At 39.3% G+C, this 21,781-nt stretch overlaps 1 protein-coding gene across 5 annotated transcripts in view; it reads right to left on the bottom strand.

Annotated features, from left to right (window-relative positions):
• slc23a2 (solute carrier family 23 member 2) overlaps positions 1 to 21,781 on the bottom strand; it is a 42,728-nt gene that overhangs the window by 12,545 nt on the left and 8,402 nt on the right. For 2 of the 5 annotated variants that reach the window (XM_037778302.1, XM_037778301.1), the window contains exons 2-5: positions 9,621 to 9,841; positions 6,861 to 6,959; positions 4,358 to 4,474; positions 3,692 to 3,849 (exon numbers count right to left, since the gene is read on the bottom strand). In XM_037778302.1, coding sequence (XP_037634230.1) covers positions 3,692 to 3,849; positions 4,358 to 4,474; positions 6,861 to 6,959; positions 9,621 to 9,725 — 479 coding nt within the window. In that variant the 5' untranslated portion in view covers positions 9,726 to 9,841. Of the gene's footprint in view, positions 1 to 3,691; positions 3,850 to 4,357; positions 4,475 to 6,860; positions 6,960 to 9,620; positions 9,845 to 13,365; positions 13,415 to 21,781 lie in introns of all 5 variants that reach the window. The other 3 variants (XM_037778300.1, XM_037778299.1, XM_037778303.1) reach the window with 3 other exon arrangements.

Raw genomic sequence — 21,781 nt, forward strand, 5'->3', positions numbered from 1 at the left:
CCCACCGTATGCTATTTTTTCTTTTGCCAGCTGTCCTTCCTGCAAATGTGTTACTTTTAGTCTGGATTATGTGTTTAACTTCTTCGCATTTTATTTGTCTAATATTAGGCTATAGTTTGCTCTTCCTTTGTAAAATGTGCCGCTCTGCTGACAGTAGACTTGTCCATGTTTATGATTGGTCACCTGCTACAAACACCTCCCCTTTCATGTGAACGCGCTCATAGCCAGATTGAGAAACCCTGGGTTGATTAACCGAGTTGATATCCAGCGTCGTAGGACCGCTTAGCGGGATCACGGTTGTTGGGGTTAGTTAAGCCAGATACCGAGAAGATACCCTGGGTATGTTGAACTCTAATTTCTAATGGCTAATGTCAGATTCTATTTAGTTGCATTATGGGAAGTGTAGGATCCAGCATTTTTAGAGCTTGAGCCATACTGTGTTAGGGACTAAAAGTCATTATATCTAAAGCTCTTTTGAACAACTTTGACAATTCATTTTTTTAAATCAGTCTCTTGCAAGTCCCCCTCTTTTATGGAAGTGCAATACTAAATCAGTGAAATACCCCTTTAACCGCTTCGTCTACTGCATGTGGTGGAGCTGCAGGTACCAGTATTTGCAGGTAGTGACCAAACAAACCTGCTATGAATGAGCAGAGCTGTGATACCAAAAAGAGAACAAACAAATATCTTGGATAAGTGAAGCCCATCAGTACTGAAAATTATCTGTATGACGTACAGGACAGTCTGGTCTGTTGACGTTGGCTTTCGGACATATATGTGTTCCTTACTTGGACATTGGGGAAAGTACCTAATCAAAGCCTGAAGGCAAACAAGACGCCTGACGCCTGATCCCACCTCAAAGCAGAGAAACATCTGTCAGTAATTTTGTTAAAAATAATGCATTGCATCATTTCAACTATGTTTGCAATGCTAATCCTAATGAGAACAAATGCCATAATAAAACTAAAAATATCCACAAAAGCAGAGGGATTTTTCCACAAGGTGTTCACTTTCTTTCTTTTTTTACAATCAAAAGTTTCTCTGAGCCTCCCACTGAATGTTTTGTAAGACATAAAGAAAAAAAGATTGTTTCCACACCATTTCCAGGGGAGGGATCAGTCAAGGATATTGAGTTGGTGTCAAAACTAACAGCAAGTATCTGCGTCTATCTGGGTTTCTGTCTGAATGAGGTGATTTGGTCGGAGCGGCAGCTCAATAGTGAGACGCTCAGAATCTGCCACGACATGATGGAAATGGTTCATTACATAAATGGAAAGAGAGACCGAGTTAACCTCACTGAACTGACACTCTTCTATGAAAGAAAAATAACACCTCATGCCAACTTGGTCTGACTTTAATTTAAACACAAATCAGAGAGATTGTTATCTTAATGATGATTGAGAGACAGGACTGATATAATCCTCAGGGTTAAAGCAGGTGAATCTCTACTTGAAGCGGATCACATTGCAATATGTATGCTTGAGAGCATAAAAACAAAAGCGATGGTGGACCAGAGAGTTCAACAGGTTCCAGGTACTGAATCAAGACGAGGTTCGAGGTACCGGATCAAGACTAGGGCTCTGTATTGGCAAGAATCTGGCAATACGATACGTATCATGATACAGGGATTACGATTCAATATATATCGCCATACTTACAGTATGGCGATATATTAAAATTTTTTAATCTAATTTTAGAGAAAACTGTCATAGTATATAAACACACTGCCATGTGCATAAAATCTGAGTAAATAAAGTTGACTTTTTATGCAATCAGAACAGTGAGATCTGCATTTGCATTTATCAGAGTCCCTGTAAAATCCAACATCATAGCACTACTTTTAGAGTGCACATACACTGAAAGGGTTCATATCTTTGCAAATAAAATAAAGTATTGACTGAAATAATCTTTGCATGTCAACTATTAATTAAAAATGTATAGTTTTTGAGAACCGATACAGTATCACAAAAAGTATAGCGATTATTCATTCTTTTCAATATTTTCTTACACCCCTAAGTAAGACTTGTGAAAAGGAATGAACACGCCGAGGGCAACATGAGGACTGAGAGGGGAGAAAAGACAGGAGCAGGGAGGAGGAATATGTGCAAGCAGTCAGCGTGGTGATATAAGGTGAAAGATATGTTTTTTTTTCAAAAGCCAAGCAGGTGTCCTTGTTTAACAGAATGTAATAAAACTGGGAGAAGCTGGGTCAAATGAACTATTCCTGACATGTGCATCATGCATACAGGTATGGCTGAAAGCAGGGACTTCCCTCTTGGTTGATGGACCGCTAACAAAGACATGGCTGTGTGTTTAATCGACTATACCGCAGCGTGTCCAGAAGTGACGCAATAGTTGAACTACGTGTAGGTCACTCCTCTGGTCTGCAGTCAAATGTCACATATGTTTAGTTTCTGGAATCTTCTCATCCTCTATTCTGTCATCTCAATTCAGAAAACATAAGCTACTTCTCTCTAGGAAGTTCACTTTCTGCTCTTACAACAGAAAAACTGCAGTCACATGAACGAAACAAGGAACTTAAAATGTTATTAACTCATCACATTCTGAAAAAAGTCAGAGACATAATATATCTCTGCTTAATTTATCTGTGAGATATCTTCAATACAAATTTATATTAAAAATACGGCTGTCAATCGATTAAAATGTTTAATCACACATTTTTTATCTGTTTAAAATGTACCTTAGAAGGAGATTTGTCAAGTATTTAATACTCTTATCAACATGGGAGTGGGCAAAATATGCTGCTTTATGCAAATGTATGTATATATTTTTTATTGGAAATCAATTAACAACACAAAACAATGACAGATATTGTCCAGAAACCCTCACAGGTACTGCATTTAGCATAACAAATATGCTCAAATCATAACATGGCAAACTGCAGCCCAACAGGCAACAACAGCTGTAGTGTGTCAGTGTGCTGACTTGACTATGACTTGCCCCAAACTGCATGTGATTATCATAAAGTGGGCATGTCTGTAAAGGGGAGACTCGTGGGTACCCATAGAACCCATTTACATTCACATATCTTAAGGTCAGAGGTCAAGGGACCCCTTTGAAAATGGCCATGACAGTTTTTCTTCACCAAAATTTAGCACAAGTTTGGAGCGTTATTTAACCTCCTGCATGACCAATGGATTCATTAGGTTTTCTAGTATCATATGATGCCAGTATCTAACTTTAAAACTGAGCTCGCTGCAACCTCAAAATCGCAAGTTGCATTAAAGAAATTAGTGGCGTTAAAACAAATTTGTGTTAACGTGTTATTATCAGTTAAACTTTGACAGCCCTAATTAAAAACTGACTGTTCTGAAGTTCTGTGAACCTACCATGACAAAAAAAGGATGTGTAGGCATAAATGCATACACACACACACACACACACACACACACACACACACACACTTAAACACACTGCAGAGTGACATGAAGAGGAAGGATGGAGAAAGAGGAACTTCATGTCGACAATGGCCCTCGTCTTTAAGTGGCACTTAGAGATGAGAGGGAGAAGAAACGAGGGGGGGGGAAAGAAGAATGGAGGAGGTGAGGAAGTGGAAGACAGAAAAGCTGCAGTTTAGAGCAGGCATGAATCTATGGTATGACTGGGGGTATATTTGTATTCAGGGAAGCATTTCTCTATAAGTCCTTGTGAGACAGTACTGTGAGTGTACCTGCAGCCCAGTGTGGTCTGTAACAGGGTGGTGATCCCCACACAGAAGAAGATGGTCCCGATGAGCTGACTGGTGGCCCACTGATCGAAGCCGACGCACATCGCCTCGGCGAGGAGGAACGGCACGGCGATAGTTCCACTGAAACATGTCAAGTAATGCTGCAAAGACAAGAAGTTAGACAGTTAGACATCTTTGACAATGATTGTAAACTCAGCACTTGTTTTTTATTTGGGCGCAGTGGAATCCCGCAAATGTCATTAGAACAATTGAAAGAAGGCAGAGGAACCTGTGTTTTCACAGATTAAGTTTCATGTAAAGGACATAGTGACAGTTATAGTAAAAATGACAAATAGGTATTCTAATTATAGTTACCAACTGTAGCTTAAACCTACTGAACCAACAACATGACGACTACTGTGAGCAAAATCCTATTTTTGTGTCTGGCGTCCAGTTGCGTAATGAACATGGTGGCCGGCTGGATGAAAAATACTGCACTGAGATGACAAGTAACCACAGTGAACGCACCCTGATTATACAGATCAGGAAGTGTGTGAGTGCTTGTTTTGCTGCTCATATAATGAGACATTTCCAGTTTAAACACATAATAACACATAATACACAGTGTGAGTCAGCCATGAAGCAAAACAGTTCAGTGTGTAGATTTACCTGTAAGCCCAAGAACACACACAGGTACCAGGGTGGGGTGTCTTCTATGGTATAGATCATGTCCATCCTCCTTGCATCCGTACTGTCTGTGCTGTCCAACGTCTCAGACATTGAGCTCTACACACACACACACACACACACACACACACACACACACACACACACACACACACACACACACACACACACACACACACACACACACACACACACACACACACACACACACACACACACACACACACACACACACACACACACACACACACACACACACACACACACACACACACACACACACACACACACACACACACACACACACACACACACACACAAAGAAACAGATGAATGAACATAATTCATATCTTTCTTGACACTATTACTTTGTCCTGTACACAAAGGGTCAAAATAATGTATTCTGGTAGAAATTATGAATGTGAAAGTACAGGAAAATAACTGTCAGATCACACTGATCATATCACATGATGGATGTGAGAACAGCCCGTCTGAGCTGGTAGGAGAAAGGCTGGATTTTATGAAAGAGAAGATAAAAAAAAAAGAAAGAAAAGTGACAGGAAGAAAGAAGCCGTGTGAAAGAGAAGAAAACACATGACTTCCATCTCTGAAGGGAAAAATGCACAGTCACAGTGCCAAGAAGAAGTAAGATAACCCACAGACAGAGACATGAGTCAGCACTTGTTTTGTGGTAGCTGCAGTGGAAATTAGTTTGTGTTTCATTATATAAAATACAAGAAGAAAACAGGTAAGTAGTGAAGTAGTGCTGAGTTTTCCAACCTTTTACTGAAATCAGATATCTCTGGTAGCCAACATCAAAAGTGTATTAGTTAAATTCAAACTACAAATCTTAGTAAATAGTGTCAAAAATGTAGTTTATACAAGGATATGGACTTTTTTTTTATAGGAAAACACATGAATGGATGATTTCTGAAATATAACTGATCAGTAATCAGCAAAGATTTTTATCTCATGGTGGTCACAGTGTACCTCGCTCTGTATCTAATAAGTAAAACAAAAAAACTTAAATTAAAGTTATAAACATAAAAGTTATAATGCTTTAGATACTCGTGAAATCAAACCCCACTTTTGACAAACCAAACAAGAGACACTACACACAATAGAAGTATTAATAATAATACTAATATTAAATAATAATACTAATTGATTCACCTAAACACGAGGGACACGAGGGACACGCAGGAAACCATGCAGCATGTAATGCAGTGCTTTTTTACCTCACTGATATCAGCCTCAATGTTTACTGTTCACTCTCCTCTCAGCCGTATCATTACATAACATTAAGTTACTGATGATGCAAACTGACTGTTTCCTACCACTGCTGCTTCACGCTGAAAGCATTCAAATGGCAAAACACAAGGTGATCTTTATTGTGAAGCAGCCACAGGAAACGCAATGTGTTAGTGCTGACCGCAATCAGTCATCAAAAATACATCTTCAAATCAAGACAGTGGACTAAGAAGTAATGAAACAAGGAGGAGCAGCTGTTGGATGGAGAGTTGTGCTCTGCTGTTGGGTTGAAAACTACTCTGACTTTTAGCCTGGACCACATACGCAAAAGTCTGTCACTGAATCTGATGTTACACGATTGGTCGGAGGTTCCTCATTGTCCGTTGCTCTTTCAAAATGAAAAGGCGGGAACAGTCCTTTATGCAAATGAACCCGTCTAGCGGGACGCATCCGTCTCACGAAACTTGGACCAAGCTGTCAAACGAGGCGATCTAGTTCTAAAATAAAAATGAGATTCAGCAGTGGCATAGCCTATCTGTCGCCTAAAAGGTTTTCAGAAGTAGATTTGGTGGATTGTTTAGACGGAATAACAGAAAGTTTACGAGCAGGCCGCCATGCTGTTTCCTGTTTGAAACGTTGAGCAGAAAACCAGGGACCAATCAGGTGCATTCAACGAGGATGTACGTCATCTCTTGAACAGCCAGTTGAGTGGAGCAGCGTGTCGCCTAGTGTCCCTGCCGGACCTGGTGGACATGTACTGCTGGAGTTAACGTTATAGACATGATAACTGACTATTTGTGTAACAATTTAACTACAAATTCACAGGATGACCAAACACGGTCCAGACATATACTCGGTTTTGACCAAGTCTTGTTTAATAAAACATGCGTTTGTTTAGTGGCACTGTAAACAGATACACCAGCTGCTCTTCTGTTGTATTTCTGACAGAGTGGGTTTTCAAGGAGTGTTTTGCTCTTGCATCAAACCACACTTGTTGTTACTACGGTAACCACGGATTATAAATCCACTAGGACTGAAATCTGAAGGATTACATCTTAAAGAATGTCGGGGAAAGGTGAGGAAGGAAAAGGGAAAGTCACTAAGCTTTTTGAACCATGTGATTGTGTCAGTCTGCTTAAATAGATGCTTATTTGGCAGAAAAATAGCACTTTGGATGACTAATGAAAACACATGAGGATTGTGTTTCACTTCTACATTTTTCCTCTGGAGTTACCTTTTCTGCTCCTTGATTATCTTTAGTGTAGATGGCCATCAGCTCTGTGTTCTCAGTGTCCAGCTCTCCACTGGCACCGCCCACGCCGTTTACCACCACCTTTACACACACAAACAGACACACAATTTAGATATTTAATGCTGCCCTTTATCCTTTTATAAGGCAATACTTATGACTTATGACAGCTGATTGAGGACGATGCTCACAGCTTTGGCACGTTGTTGGCCAGCTGAGAAAAATCACATGTAAAGACAGGTGAGATGAAGAAGTTTGAAAGTCTGTTTTCACGTCTGCGTGCTATGCCATGGGTAAAAAACAAAACAAAATGTAGGTGCAGTGAAGAAGTTTTAAAGTTTGTGTAGCTTTGTGTTTGCTTGGTATACCGTGTAAAATAAAAACAAAATGTAGGTGCGGTAAAGAAGTTTTAAAGTTTGTGTCTGCGTGCTATATCATGATAAAAAACAGAAATGTAGGTGCGGTAACAAAGTTTTAAAGTTTGTATAGCTTTGTGTCTTCGTGCTATGCCGTGTGAAAAAACAGAAATGCAAAGTCTAATAATCGAACCAGATTTGCCAACCTGCACATGAACACGTGTTTTCACGTATGAAGTATGAAAAGGTGTCGCTATACAATACAATTTCTTCCGCTGAGTATGCGTGCGAGTGTGTGTGATGTATGAGTGGGGGCTTTTCCTGTGAATGTCCGGAGAGCATCCGTGCCATGTTAATCAGGAAAGGGATGGTCATTTTAAAAAAAGCGACAGTGAGAGGAAGATTAAAACTTACATTTAAAGATGACATACTTTTGAACGTTTTCATGCCTGAGGGACAAGATGCAAAGTAGTGGAAGTATGCAAAGACGCTCATCCATCAACTGAAAACAGTCTGTCTTTACTGTGTGGTTATGAAGTGATTTTCTACAGCCCAGTTTTTACTGTACAGTCCTGCGATTGCTTCTGAGAAAAACCTCAGAGAGAGGACAGACTGTTTTCCACATGTAAACATACTCTGCTGTGTCTACATGCAAAGTCCGCCAGATTAAACAGTCTTCAGCAGAGTCTCTCCACTTGTAAAAGGAATTTGTAAAATGTTGGGACACCTGAGGGTTATACGGGGAAAACAGAAACGCAAACAGAAGGAAACTTTAGGCTTATATCATATTTCCTCCCCTTTGTGTTCTACTGAACGGCTCCAGAAAATGACACAAGAGAAGCCTTGTGATTGTTCTAACAAACGGGACTGACGTTATCTTAGTTCATAAAGGAAGCCAGTAGGCTTCATAGTCACTGATACAGCTCTGTGGAAAGTTTTGTCTTCATTTTTATTCTGGGGTGGAAGCAGTGTTCTGATTCTTTACTTTAACCTGCATTAACTGATTTTTGGGGCACTTGGGGGGGTTATAGGAAACAAGCTGAAAATACAGCACTGACATTATAAACATATTAAGTTGATATGTTGAATGTGTTAGCACAGTTTCTTATTAATTAGGGCTGTCAGAGTTAACGCGATAATAACGCGTTAACGCAAATTAGTTTTAATGTCACTAATTTCTTTAACGCAACTTGCGATCTTTAGGTTGTAGCTGCTCAGTTTTAAAGCTAGAGTGAAGATACTGGTATCATATGAAACTATAAAACCTAAGGAATCCATTGGTAATCATGTCATACTAGTTTGTCAAGGAGGCATGGCCATTTTCAAAAGGGGTCCCTTGTGTTGTTAATTGATTTCCAGTAATAACTATATACAAATATATATAAATATATGTCTCTTTAGCTGCCAAATGCTCCACTGTGTTCATCGACTATTCACTAACTTTGTCAGTTTGCCAAATTGTTTTTGGCAAGTGTCATACTGTGGGTTTATTAGAGCTTTTTACTGAAGATTGCTGCCTGCGGCGACTGACAATGAAGCAACACTGAACCAAAACAGTAAGGATAAGAAAATAGTACTAAAAGGGATAGTTCAGGTGTTTTGAAGTGGGGTTGTACTGAGGTACTTATCCATAGTCAGTGTATTATCTACAGAAGATGACGGTCGGCACGCCCCCAGTTTGGAGAAAACAGACAGGAGAACCAGCACGAGAGCAAAGCAATGTACTGCTGTGGACGGGGGCAGTAGCAAAACGTAACTGAAACCGTTCTCTATGCTCTCTTCAAAGCCACCAGACTCCATTGACAAAAACAGTAATTTTACATCGCAGAACACGGAAGTTGCTGGTCTACCGCTGCCTTGATCGGTTAGTTTGTTTGTGTTATTGTGTGACTTTGGTGAATCCGAACTAACCCTTTAAAACACCAAAGTCACACAACTACCCAAACAAACTAACCGATCTAAGCGACACTACACAGCTTTGAAGAGGAAAAAAAGTTACAATAAAGCACAAGTTTGTGTTTGTTTTATGAATGGGTCTCAGATAAATTGGTATTGTTGTAATTTTGCCCTTTGACCTACATGAAGCTCTCGCCTGGTGCAAAGAGGACAAACAAAGGAAATGGAGCGTCAGCAGCATGAACCAACCAGTTTGTGCGTGTAATCGGGTCATCTGCTCACACAAATACATTCCAAGCAAAAAGCAACGCCAAATCAGAGCGTGTGAGCCAAAGTTCATGATGTGTCTGTGGTTTCGTCACAGACACATCATGAACTTTAGAACACAAAATTAAGAACACAGAGGTTATAAAACACCGTCACGTATATATATATATATATATATATATATAAATAAATAAATATAACCAAGCCATTCAACATGTTTGTGTACCGGAATAGGGTAGAAATCTGCGCCATGCTTGCTCTCCTCCTCAAATTTTCCTCCCTCGCTGCTGCTGTCCATCGACTTGGAGGTGGTGTTCTTCCCCACGCCCATCCTTGTATCTTCGATGTCCTCCTCCTCCTCTTCCTCTGTCCCTCCTCTGTCTCGCTCCGATGTGAACACTGCAGATGAATCCTTCAGTCTGATTACATCGTCCAGGACTGCCTCATCTGCTTGGAAACAAAAGAGACAGATAAACGGAGAGATTAATATTTTGATTTATAACTTTAACAGTTCTAATATCCTAACTTCATTGTGAAGGCCCGAGAGGCTACCAGGCCGCTCTTCTGGTTGATTAGAAACGTATCTCAGGTCTCTTGTTGTTGTCGTTTTTTGTCCCGTCTATTTTGGATGACAGAAGTATGTCAACTGCAACCATTTAATCAAGCAAAAAGAAAAATAAATATGCTGGTTATAGCTTTACAAATGCCAAGATCTGCTTTCTCTGTTTCCTGTCAAAACATTTCAGCTCTATTTTGGCTCCTATGGGTTTTTGGTTGCTAAACAGATTATGTAAACTCAGCTTTGGCTCTGGCAACTTGACTACTGCAGGTGATTAACCGATCCGCAGCTGTAACAGCTAATCAACTACTATGATAATTGATTAATCGTGCAAGTGATTTTTCAAGCAAAATTACCAAGAAGTAACTGGTTCTTGACTGTGAGGATTGGTGTATTTCTTTTCATTTTATGTGATAGTAACCTGTAAACTAGCAATCTGAAGACGTCATCTAGGCCTTTAAGAAATTATACTGGACATTTTTCAGTATTTTCTGACATTTTATAGATTTAATTTAATTTTAAGAAAATAATCTGCAGATTCACCGATAATGAAAGTAATGGGTAGTTGCAGCCCTACACCAATCATTAACAAATAATCCACAGCTCAATTGAGAAATAACAAGTTGCCTTTGAAAGAAAAATGTCTACTTCAGTTAATAATCCATGTTGGTAACAGGTATGACAGACTCGAGAAAAAAAGAGAAGAGAAGGCAAACACATAGAGAGGCGAGTGAAACGTGAAGACGTGTTTGACGGAGAGGAGGAACTGAGTTGAGAGATGATGAGAAAGTAGCAAGAGGCAGAGAAACAACAGATCCGAACAGGGGTGGAGCGGTATTGTCTAAATCCTGGTGTTATGCCAACTTATGTTTGTGTAAAACAACAAACCTTGACGTATGCCACCCACGTCCCACCCCTGTCCTTGGATGACACTGGCATCAGTCATTCATATCATTAACTGTCACCAGAAGTAAAGAAAGTACAGTATGAAGTAACTAAGACCTCAGTGTTGAGAGCTCTCGCTCACTAATAAAAACATATTAAAAAAACAAACAACATGACAACTGTGAGAAAAATCAAGTATTCCTCCATCTGGTCTTCTCCAAACCAAAAGTGCTAAAATGCTAAAATAAGACTTTTTGAAGGAATGAACTGCAAATCAAATTGATATTAGAAACAATCATTACTCTGAGGAACTCGTTGTACTTGCTCATGCTATTAATAGGGCTGTCGAGTTAACGCGATAATGACACGTTAACGCAAATTTGTTTTAACGCCATTAATTTCTTTAACGTATTATTTGCAACTTGCAATTTTTAGGTTGTAGCGAGCTCAGTTTTAAAGCTAGAGTGAAGATACTGGTATCATATGAAACTAGAAAAACCTAAGGAATCCATTGGTACCAAATGTCATACTAGCTTGTAGAGAAGGAGGCTAAATAACGCTCCAAACTTGTGCTACATTTTCGTGAGGAAAAATTGGCATGGCCATTTTCAAAGGGGTCCCTTGACCTCTGACCTTAAGATATGTGACTGAAAATGGGTTCTATGTGTACCCACGAGTCTCCCCTTTACAGACATGCCCACTTTATGATAATCACACGCAGTTTGGGGCAAGTCATAGTCAAGTCAGGACACTGACACACTGATAGCTGTTGTAGCCTGTTGGGCTGCAGTTTGCCATGCTATGATTTCAGCATATTTTTATGTTAAATGCAGTACCTGTGAGGGTTTCTGGACAATATTTGTCATTGTTTTTGTGTTGTTAATTGATTTCCAATAATAAATATATACATACATTTGCTTAAAGCAGCATATTTGCCCACTCCCATGTTGGTAAGAGTATTAAATACTTTATAATCTCCCTTTAAGGTACATTTTGAACAGATACAAATATGCAATTAACTATGGACAATCATGCAATTAATCACAATTAAATATTTTAATCGATTGACGGCCTTAATTATTAATAATAATATTTGTGACCAGTAATTACTAAGCATGTGTGTGATGACTGCTGTGTGCGACATAATTGTCCTGTTGAGTTGTATATATCCATTTTGATCTCGGTCCCTCATGTAAAAGAGATCTTTATCTCAATGAGTCTTCCTGATTAAATACAGCTGAACTAACTAACTAATTTCTGATGAGAAAATTGCAGGATGGTTTTGTGTACAATATGTTAAAAGAATAAATACTCAGCCACACAGTGGATGAATTGAGCTTTGGGCGTCAGACAATCGTGATATCTGAGGTTACATCTCCGACACCTGACCTCTCAAATTAACAAAACTACAAGGATGTTTCACATTTCAAAATTACAGTGCTTTGACCTTTTATCTTCTTGTTGAGACTCACTAAGACAGTTCACATTCGCCAGTTCATCAATCATTTACAATGATCCACTGTAAATTAAACTGCATCACACAAGGATTATTAGATAATCAGGTTGGACTGACGGGTTGATCCGAGAAGTGGTGGTTCAACACAACAGACCGTGACAATGGATCCCTGAGGCGTTCAATTATTACCCCAAGCCTTTAAATAAATAGTCTGACAGGTGAAGTGTGTCATAAAGATCCAGTTTCTGTTTAAAAGAAAATTCACTCATTACTTAGAAATAGAGATGTTCCAATACTATTTTTTCCTTCCCGATACCAATTCCAATACCTGAACTTGCTGTATCAATTGATACCGAGCACTGATCGGATATCAGTGTGATAACTTGCTACTGACCATATATGGATAGTGGACAGTAGTTGCCAGTTGCATCCATGATATATCAAGGGTGACAGTACAAGTTGATTTTTTTTCTGGGTAAATAAAAATAATGGTATCGAAGCGGTGCATAGACTGGCATACTTGCCGTTACCCGATCCCGGATTTTGGGCAGTATCAGACACATTTACGATACTGGTATCGGTATTGGAACAACTCTACTTAGAAACCAAGTTACCAAAACAACTCTATACTTTTTGATTAAAAAAAAAACCATTGCTTTGTATTATAGCAGTATAACTAATTAACTATTTACTTGTTTGTTGGAGTGACTTTGCTTTTCATACGCTGATGATTTATGCTAAACATATTTCAAAAAGAGTTTCATGTGGAGTGCTTGTGTCTACAATCTATGCTAATTTATAGGTATATTAGCCCAAACTAAGACCCAAATGTCCAAATATATAGGTTTCTTAAATGCATGTAAAAATAAATAGCAAGCCTGAATAAGTAACCGAAATTGTGACTTCTTAATAAGCTGTAAAAAAGACAACAAAGTGTAGTATACGACCATTGACTTTGTTAGCTATTAACCCTGCCTGGTAAAATAATGCACCAATATAAGCCTGGAGATTAATCTACACAAAAGAAATTGCAATTTTAACTATAAAAAGGCAATGGGATAGGTGTAATACCTAGTTGACACATCCCATCACTCCTGTCAAGCTGGGCGGCTGGGAGCATCTGTGTGGAAGGGGCAAGAGAGAGGGGCAAGGAGGAAGAGGAGGAGGAAGAAGAGGAGGAGGAAGAAGGCGGCAGAGAAGAGAGAGGCAGAGGGGTCAAGGATAAGGAGGAGGAGGGAGGTGAGACATAAGTTAATTTGACAGACAGCATTTAATCACAAGCAAAAGTTAGTGTGTAGTGTGACTGATGTGTCAGATTCTCAGCTGAAATATGGCTTTACAGTAGGAAGGCAGCAAGAGTGAGTTGTGTTGCAATCAAGTCTTCCACCTATAGAGGGGGCATGTAATTATAGGAATAGAGAGAGAGAGAGAGAGAGAGAGAGAGAGAGAGAGAGAGAGAGAGAGAGAGAGAGAGAGAGAGAGAGAGAGAGAGAGAGAGAGAGAGAGAGAGAGAGAGAGAGACAGCCAAAGTAAACCTTATATAGAAAAAGTTGAGTGAAAGATGAACATTGCATTATTGTTTGTAATGCCACAATCAAACCACTCTCCCAGTCATGATTGACATGCTAATATTTGAAAAAGAGCCTTTAATAAGTCACACTTTAATTTGATAGACTGTTTTTGTTTTTATAGGTTTCTATATACATACATAACATTGCAATACTCGATATTTTCTTCCACTCGTAGTAAACACTGAATCGGTGGTAACAGACAGTACAAATATAGATCATGTAACCTTAAACCTTGACCTAGACTTTTCAAAAATGTTAGTTCTTAATATAAGGGAAACCTATCTGCCATGGTGGCAGGTGACCTGACATGTTTACCTGCCACAGCCAACATTTACCCAGTATTTGGCAGGTGGCAGGTGCTAATTTGGGACACTACACACAAAATATTTTGGAGCAGTTTGTTCAATCCTGATTTATTTGGAAGTTAAAACAAAGAGGCAAATAGTAAAGTCATTAACCAAACTGTCCGTTGTAAACATCCATCACATTAATGAATTTATACATGTACTTAGGAGACAATAGGTCCAAATAAAACACCGCCAAATTATGCTTGTTTAGTGAATATTTACAATGTTTACGATTTTTCCTGTTCATTGAAGGATTATGCTCGCCTCTGGAACTGGTTTCGATAATCTGATTAAACTGTTTGCTTGTTTACAACCTGCCACATTGTTTGAATGCTCATATTTCTTGACCAATCTTTTAACCGACTTTGTTCCCAAATGATAACATTTACAGATATAATGTTATCATAATCAATAGAAATGATGGCCCAAATTTCAATAAACCAGAATCATCTTTTAACAATGCAACACGATGACAAAATTAAATTAGAAAGTCAGTCTTTCAAGTCATTTTCTGACTAATGAATACTGCACACAGCACAGGAAGACACAGCACATAAATGATCTCAGTGCTGGCCGGCCTGTGGCTCTCTGTCAGTGCTGTGAGTCAGTGGTGAGATGTGGAGTGTGAGAGAAAGTATCCCAGCAGCCTCTGGGTGACTTAAAGTCTGACGAGGCATGTGCTAACACCAGAAGAGCCATGCTACTGTAGCATAACATCCTCTCCATGACATGCCCTTTTACACTGTCGCCCAAGAGACAGAAACACCCTCCTCATGTTTTCCGTCTGTTGGTGTTGACTGGGAATCCACACACACCAAATACATCACAGTGGAAACAAGAGACAGAGGGAACTAGCACGAGAAAACAGAGAACTGAATCTAACCTTATGTGATGTGATGCGGAACAGAGGGGAAATCTGCAGTTTCATAAACATAAAATAACTTTTCACCTTATATAAATGGATAAAAGCAGGTGAAGAGCATGTGTGGTTGTTTTAAGAGAGCATAAGTCAAAATATGAAAAGCACTGAAGAAAAACAAGAGCGAGGAGGAACAAAGACAACTGTGGTGGTAATTTTAACTCATCCCAGAATAAGCAGGCTGGTGGACAGAGTTACCGCCTGGATCTATAACCATGGTAACCTGATCCGTGGATCCTGTGCAGGCTTGTTGTGTGGGACTCCACCGGAGGAGGAGGAGGAGGAGGACTTCACACCAGATGTTAGTGTTGGCGGTTTCATCTCTAGAGCTAAATGTGTCTGCCAGTGTGCACACATGCTTGTGTGTATCTACTCCATCCCCTCCAGATGTTAATCTGAAGTTCAGTCATAAATTCTGGACTATATTAAGCCTGCAGCTGCTTTAGAGTAATGTATGAGTAGTGAGGAGTTTTCATTTCTTGTGTCTTTAAAGAGTATATATCTATATTATGAATGAATTTGTGGATTTTTTTCAGACTTGTTCAAAAGAGTGTTGAATTCCTGCCCTTTTCAGTCATCAAGTATCTAATTCACAATATGAAACAGCATCTTAATATTAAGGCTACAATTAAAGGGACTCTGTACATTTTTACACGTGTAAACGTGTTTGAATCATTTTTTATTGCCAATGTGTGAACAAGTTGTAACCTAACCTAAAAACTGAGGCCTTCCGCGACTTTCTGGGTTTCCTCTATCAGCCTGTAGACTGCTTTTAATGTGAAGAATGAGTTTTCCAAAAGTGTAGACACCATTGGTTGTCTCATTTAACACAACTATCCGACTCTTCAGCTGCGCGCCGTGAGGACAGTGGCAGGTCATTGGAGCTGCCCGAGGCTACAGGTAAATACTCATGCTTTCCCCCCAACTTTCCCACCTGCACATTTATTGTTTTTACTGTTTATTTTCCTTTGTTTGACTATTTGTAAGTAAATGTGCAAATAAACATTAAAGTGGCAGTAGGCAACAATATTTTGGCATAATTTGGCAAAAATTCCATAATAACCTTTCAGCATATTGTAATTCAAGTGATCTGAGAGAAAACTACACCTCTGCACCTCCTCATGGCTCTGTTTACAGGCTTTAGAAAATCTTGCCCGTGACGGCAGACTTTGACCAATCACAGGGCATTTCAGAGAGAGCGTTCCTATTGGCTGTTCCACAAAAGGAGATGCGCGTTCACGTCTGGTCTCTGCAGATAGTGAAAGCCTCGGTCAATGGCGGAACAACCTACTGGAAAGCTTGCTATTCCAGCATTGGCAGCAACTGCCTACAAAATATAAAAATTAACTTGACCCATGCTGTTGCCATTTTTGAAGTAGTTTGGCTGATCTAAAGCCCAAGTAATTCTGCTCTATGAAATAATGAAAGTAAAGGCAGTGAAATTTGTTAAGATATGTGTCGTGTGTGTGCAGCCATGCTCTTGAACATGCACACAACAGGCGACACTTTGCATGACAGGGTGCACGTGAGGGGTTCGTATTTCCCCATGAGGCGGGGCAAAGGGGGGGATTGTAAAACGCCTGCAAGGTCATGTTTACATTGGTCAACTTCCCTTTCAGTGGAGCAGAGGTGAATGGAGATAAGAGTTTGTCTCAACAGCACAGTTACAGGAGCAGCAGGCCGACTCGCTGTAAATGTTTCAATACAGAGACGGGCAGCAAAGTACCGAGGGTGGCCAAAAGTCTGCTGGTTTCTTCCAGCAGGTTTCACTGATGATCAGAAGAGGCTGGATGACTCAGAAACAGATGTTTGCAGTTGTTGAGACAGAATAAATTGTATGTTTTAAGATGTAAAGCTACTGTATGTTACTGCTGCAACTTAAGATTAATTTCACATTTTCTCTTTTTTTATAGTTTAGTCTATAAAAGACCCTTTAAAATGCCCAAGGTGACATTTACATATTGAATTTATACCAATATAAAACTGAAAAAAAGAGCAAATCCTCACATTTGAGAAACTGAATCCTGCAAAATTTTTGAGGTGTGTCTTGAGAAATTACTTTAATATAATTGATGATTCATTTTCTGGTAATGCACTGCACTAGCTCAAACTTTTTTTTTTTTTTTTTTAAATAAAACATGACAAAAACTCTTTTTAAATTTTCAATTACTAATTTATAAGGCTCTTAATGATTAACCCCCTTCATACAGTGGTTGCATGTTTCTGCTCGTATATAGCATTTACAGATGAAGGCCATCTCTCGAAACCCGTTGAGTGCTTCAAACTTGGCCAAACATAACTATTTTTTGTTGTGTTGTTTGTCTAAATCTAATTTGGGTTTAAACCACCTGCACACCTTTAAAAAGAAAAGAGGAACTAAACAATGCAATCACCTGTTGGCGTTTATGGTTGGAACACAAACCCTCAGACACTTGGCTCTCCATGTCACATGATTTCCTATGCTGGTCTTTAGTCATGACCATTTTTTCCAATTTCCTCCACACAAGTCGAGTGGATACCACTTCAGATACATGTGCTGCGCACACATGAATGAACTAATTTGTTGTAAACGTCAAATTATGGTGGCAGCTGTCAGTGGAAATAATCAATGTCACACAGAAACAACCAAAGCTCTTAGCGAAACAGCCTTTACACAACTTGCAGGCAAAACCGCAGATGTTATAATTTACATGCTGAGTCATGTAACCAGCAGACAAAAAAAACACATGAGCTGTCCTGGTTTTGTAACACGATTATGTCATCTGAGCAGTTCACTGGTTTTAGTGAGCCATGTGAACTGAATGTTTCTGTCTACCGTTTATAACAATACATACACCTGGACTTCTGAAATATTTGTCTTTACTTGTGTTGATTAACAAGAGGTAGAATGACTTTGCTATAAGGCTAAAAAAAACTAAAAAAAACAGGCTTGCATCAGTGATGTTTTTTGAACACTTAAATAAGCTTTTTTGTTTTTATAACAGTTGAATGCATATCTATCCATCCATCCATATTCCATAGCTTTGAATGTATTGCATTTATTCTATTCCTATTTTTAGTTTATTTATTCTATTTCTAATTTACTGTTTTGCCTAAATAATCTCTGTTTTTGATCTGCTCTGTTGCCGTATTTATCCATCTATTTATTCACTTATTATTGTCAATGACTCAAATCAATTCAATTCAGTAATTTAGTTTATCATCACTGGAGCAACCATTTTGTTAAAACACAAATATAAAGCATATAAATATTAAAGTAGAACGTGCATAGTAACAGCTAAAAGTGCAGCATCTTTTCAGGACTTTAGACTAATCCCAACTCTTTCGGCACACAAAAGTACACATGGGGGATCTTGAGTATCTTCATTTCAAATGGAGACCACTGTTGCTGTATAAAATCTGCTATTCATTTGCACTGACTGACACTTGTTCCCACCTGTCATCATAGACACATATGGAAGTTTGGCAAGAGTCTTGATCGGAGGCAGTAGGTTATAAAAGAGCTGGCAAAGAACAGCAGGTGTTGTGATGATATAACTGTACGGAAAATACAACTACGATGTTATACTGACTAATACGTTTTAGTATAATACAGGAAATTTAGTCAACTTCCAGACAAGCCTGTGTGGGCAAGGGGCTATATTTCTGGGGTTTTCTGGGGATATCCAGGCCAAGACTTCCTTTTCTGTGCACTGCTCATTGTTTACAGTCCGATTAGCACCTTGAGACGCAACACTGGAGTTGGTGTTGAGAAAGCCTGCTCAAACGTGATCAATACTACTCGGACTACAAATGGAAACCAGAACGCTTCCAGTACCAAAATCTTGTGCCATTGCCTACATATTCTACATGTGAATGCAGAGTTTATTGGTGCCTTCAAATGGGGTTGTGTATACAGTGTTCCATATGAACGCCCCCCTCTTGTCGTATATATTATAAGTGGAAAGTTTCTGAATGCTCAGAGTTCACGACTTGTGACGTATTTGTTGACGTTGTCAGAAATGGCGGAGGCCATGTAAGTTAATTTTTCGGTGCATATTAAATGAATATATTGTAATTTTAGTCATATATTGTTTTTCTTCATAATTGTATTATATGTCTGAGGAAAATGTTGATATTCCCAACGGCCTCATCTTTTTCCTCTGCATTATGCTTTTGCATTTCCTACATTATGTTACCTGCTTGCTAAATTGTTATCCTCTGTGGCACAACTTCCCAAGTTGTAAACACAAGCTCACAAGTTTCATTTGAAGGCACCATAACTGCCAGATAAAAATTAACTTGACCTATGCTGTTGCCTTTTTTTAAATAATTTGGCAGATCTAAAGCCCAAGTAATCCTGCTTTCTTTGGTCCTGTACTTACCAGTATACAGCAGGTGGTCTCCCATGCTGTGCTGTACAAACACATTCCTCAGTAAGAAATCAAAGCAGCAGGGAAGACCGTAACATCTAGATCAGGGGAGTAGAGATGTTCAGCCTTTATATGTATTTCCAACCTCTTATCAAAGCAACACCTACACCCACACAGCATGCCATCAGCAGCACATGAATGGGCGTTGAAGGTTAGATAAAAATCGTTCCCACATTTGTTCTCAAACAAAAAAAAAGCCACGTAATGTAACTGTACACGTTTCTTATATCCACCACCCACAGCCTCAGGCATTCTTTAATCAATCCAGTGGTGACAATTAAGACTAAATGCCATCCATTGTTGTTTGAAGTTGATGAACGAGCCAGACTACTGCTGACAGCGGGGCAACTCATTTCATTTGCTTGCACAGTAACTGGACACGGATTACCTTCATTCAGCCCCCATAATAGTTTCATAATGATGAAATGTTAAAGCAGATACTACCTGTTTGGTTAGGCTAGGGGCTGTCTGCAAAACTGGTTCTAGTTTAGCAGTTCAGTAATGTTCAACAGACTGTAGTACTACGTAAGTCCAACCACTCAAACACACATGTTGTTGAGGATGTTGTGAAGCATGTTGGCAGAACAGAGAACATAGAACAGAACAAACAAACAAGGATCAAAGAGATAATGAGACATGCATCTCTAGGTGAGGCGCCTCACATGCATACCTGATACCAGAGCCAGGAGAGGATAGAGATCAATGAAGGACGCCCAGAAGAAGATTTTCAACGTGCAACAAGTTCAAATTTTCAACACATTATCATCCTGTACAATGAAGGTGTTGACTGTTGTGAGCAACACACACACAAAAAGCCATTCACTGTAACTGTACACGTTTCTTATGTCCACCACCCACAGCCTCAGGCATTTTTTCATCAAGTCCAGCGGGGATATTTAAGACTAAAAGACATCCATTGTTGCTTGAAGTTGATGAAATCCTTTAAGCCTACCCGAGCCCGACTCCTTCTCCCAGTGGGGCAACTCATTTCATTTGCTTGTACTGTAACTGTGGAAACGGATTTGTATCTGTAACAGTTTCATAATGATGAGATGTTAAAGCAGATACTACCTGTCAGGTTAGGCTAGAGGCTGTCTGTGATGTTCAACAGACTGTAGTACTATAAAGGTAAGATACTTCATGTATGTATGAAGTCTACAACCAAAGACAATGACGTAACAAATGACTGAAGCAATTAATCAATCATCAAAATAGTTGCAGATTAATTTTCTATCAATCAACTAATTTGTTTCAGCTCCAAAAGGTCAAAACACACCCAACTCATCACCACAACCACCCGAACACGTTGTAGAGGACGTTTTCTGGTTCATGTGAAGCGTGTTGACAGAACTGAGAACAGAACAAACAAGGATGAGCGATATAAGGAGAAATATGCATCTCTGGGTAACCTGATACCAGAGCCATGTACAGGCCCAGAACAAGATTTTCAACGTGCAACAAATTCACATTTATCGGCCTGTACAATGAAAGGAGACCAGCAAGGACTCAAAAGTCACGTTTGTGGGCCAACTCGCCCTAAACGGCGTTTTGAGGCTGATGTCTCTGCACATAAATTAGAGTTAGTTGCAGTCCTAACCACTTGTGCACTTAGTGGTTGTTTCACATCGATGTGATTTAATGTAAGAAGTTGAGAGCATCCACTGAAGCCTGATGCTTCTCTATTATTTGTCCAATAAGGACAAAAATGCCGAAAAACATACTTGAAACTGTACAGAACACTTACATTGACCTTTACAAAAACAACCTGGAAACACCAGTGTGGCTTTACATTGTTTTAACAGTAAAACAGCAGTTAAAATCAGACTAGAAAAGAACATGTATTTACTACTCAAACAGTAGCATCTGCACCAAAGTATGAATAGCTTATTTAGTTGCGATCATCAATAAATCAATACGTGGCCCCACTGTTCTCTTCCATCCACACTCTACTGAACGCTCATTTATTCACTAACTCGTTACACCAGGCCAAATGTGACCCAGCAAAGTCATTGACCCTTTTGTCTAATTTAAAACTGTGCACATATTCATTGAATGCAGCCACACACACACAAAGAGGACATTCCTCTGTGATGGGTGTATTGTAAACTTGACACGGTAACACCTCCTCAACAAAGAACGGATGTCATCCCCTAAAACATGTCCTGAAGTCTCGCTAACAGCTCATAAACATCACTTCACTGACACTGAGGATACTGTAAAGTGATTAATGTGGTTTAA

Source organism: Sebastes umbrosus, chromosome 8 (assembly GCF_015220745.1).
Source record: "Sebastes umbrosus isolate fSebUmb1 chromosome 8, fSebUmb1.pri, whole genome shotgun sequence".
Lineage (NCBI taxonomy): Eukaryota > Metazoa > Chordata > Actinopteri > Perciformes > Sebastidae > Sebastes > Sebastes umbrosus.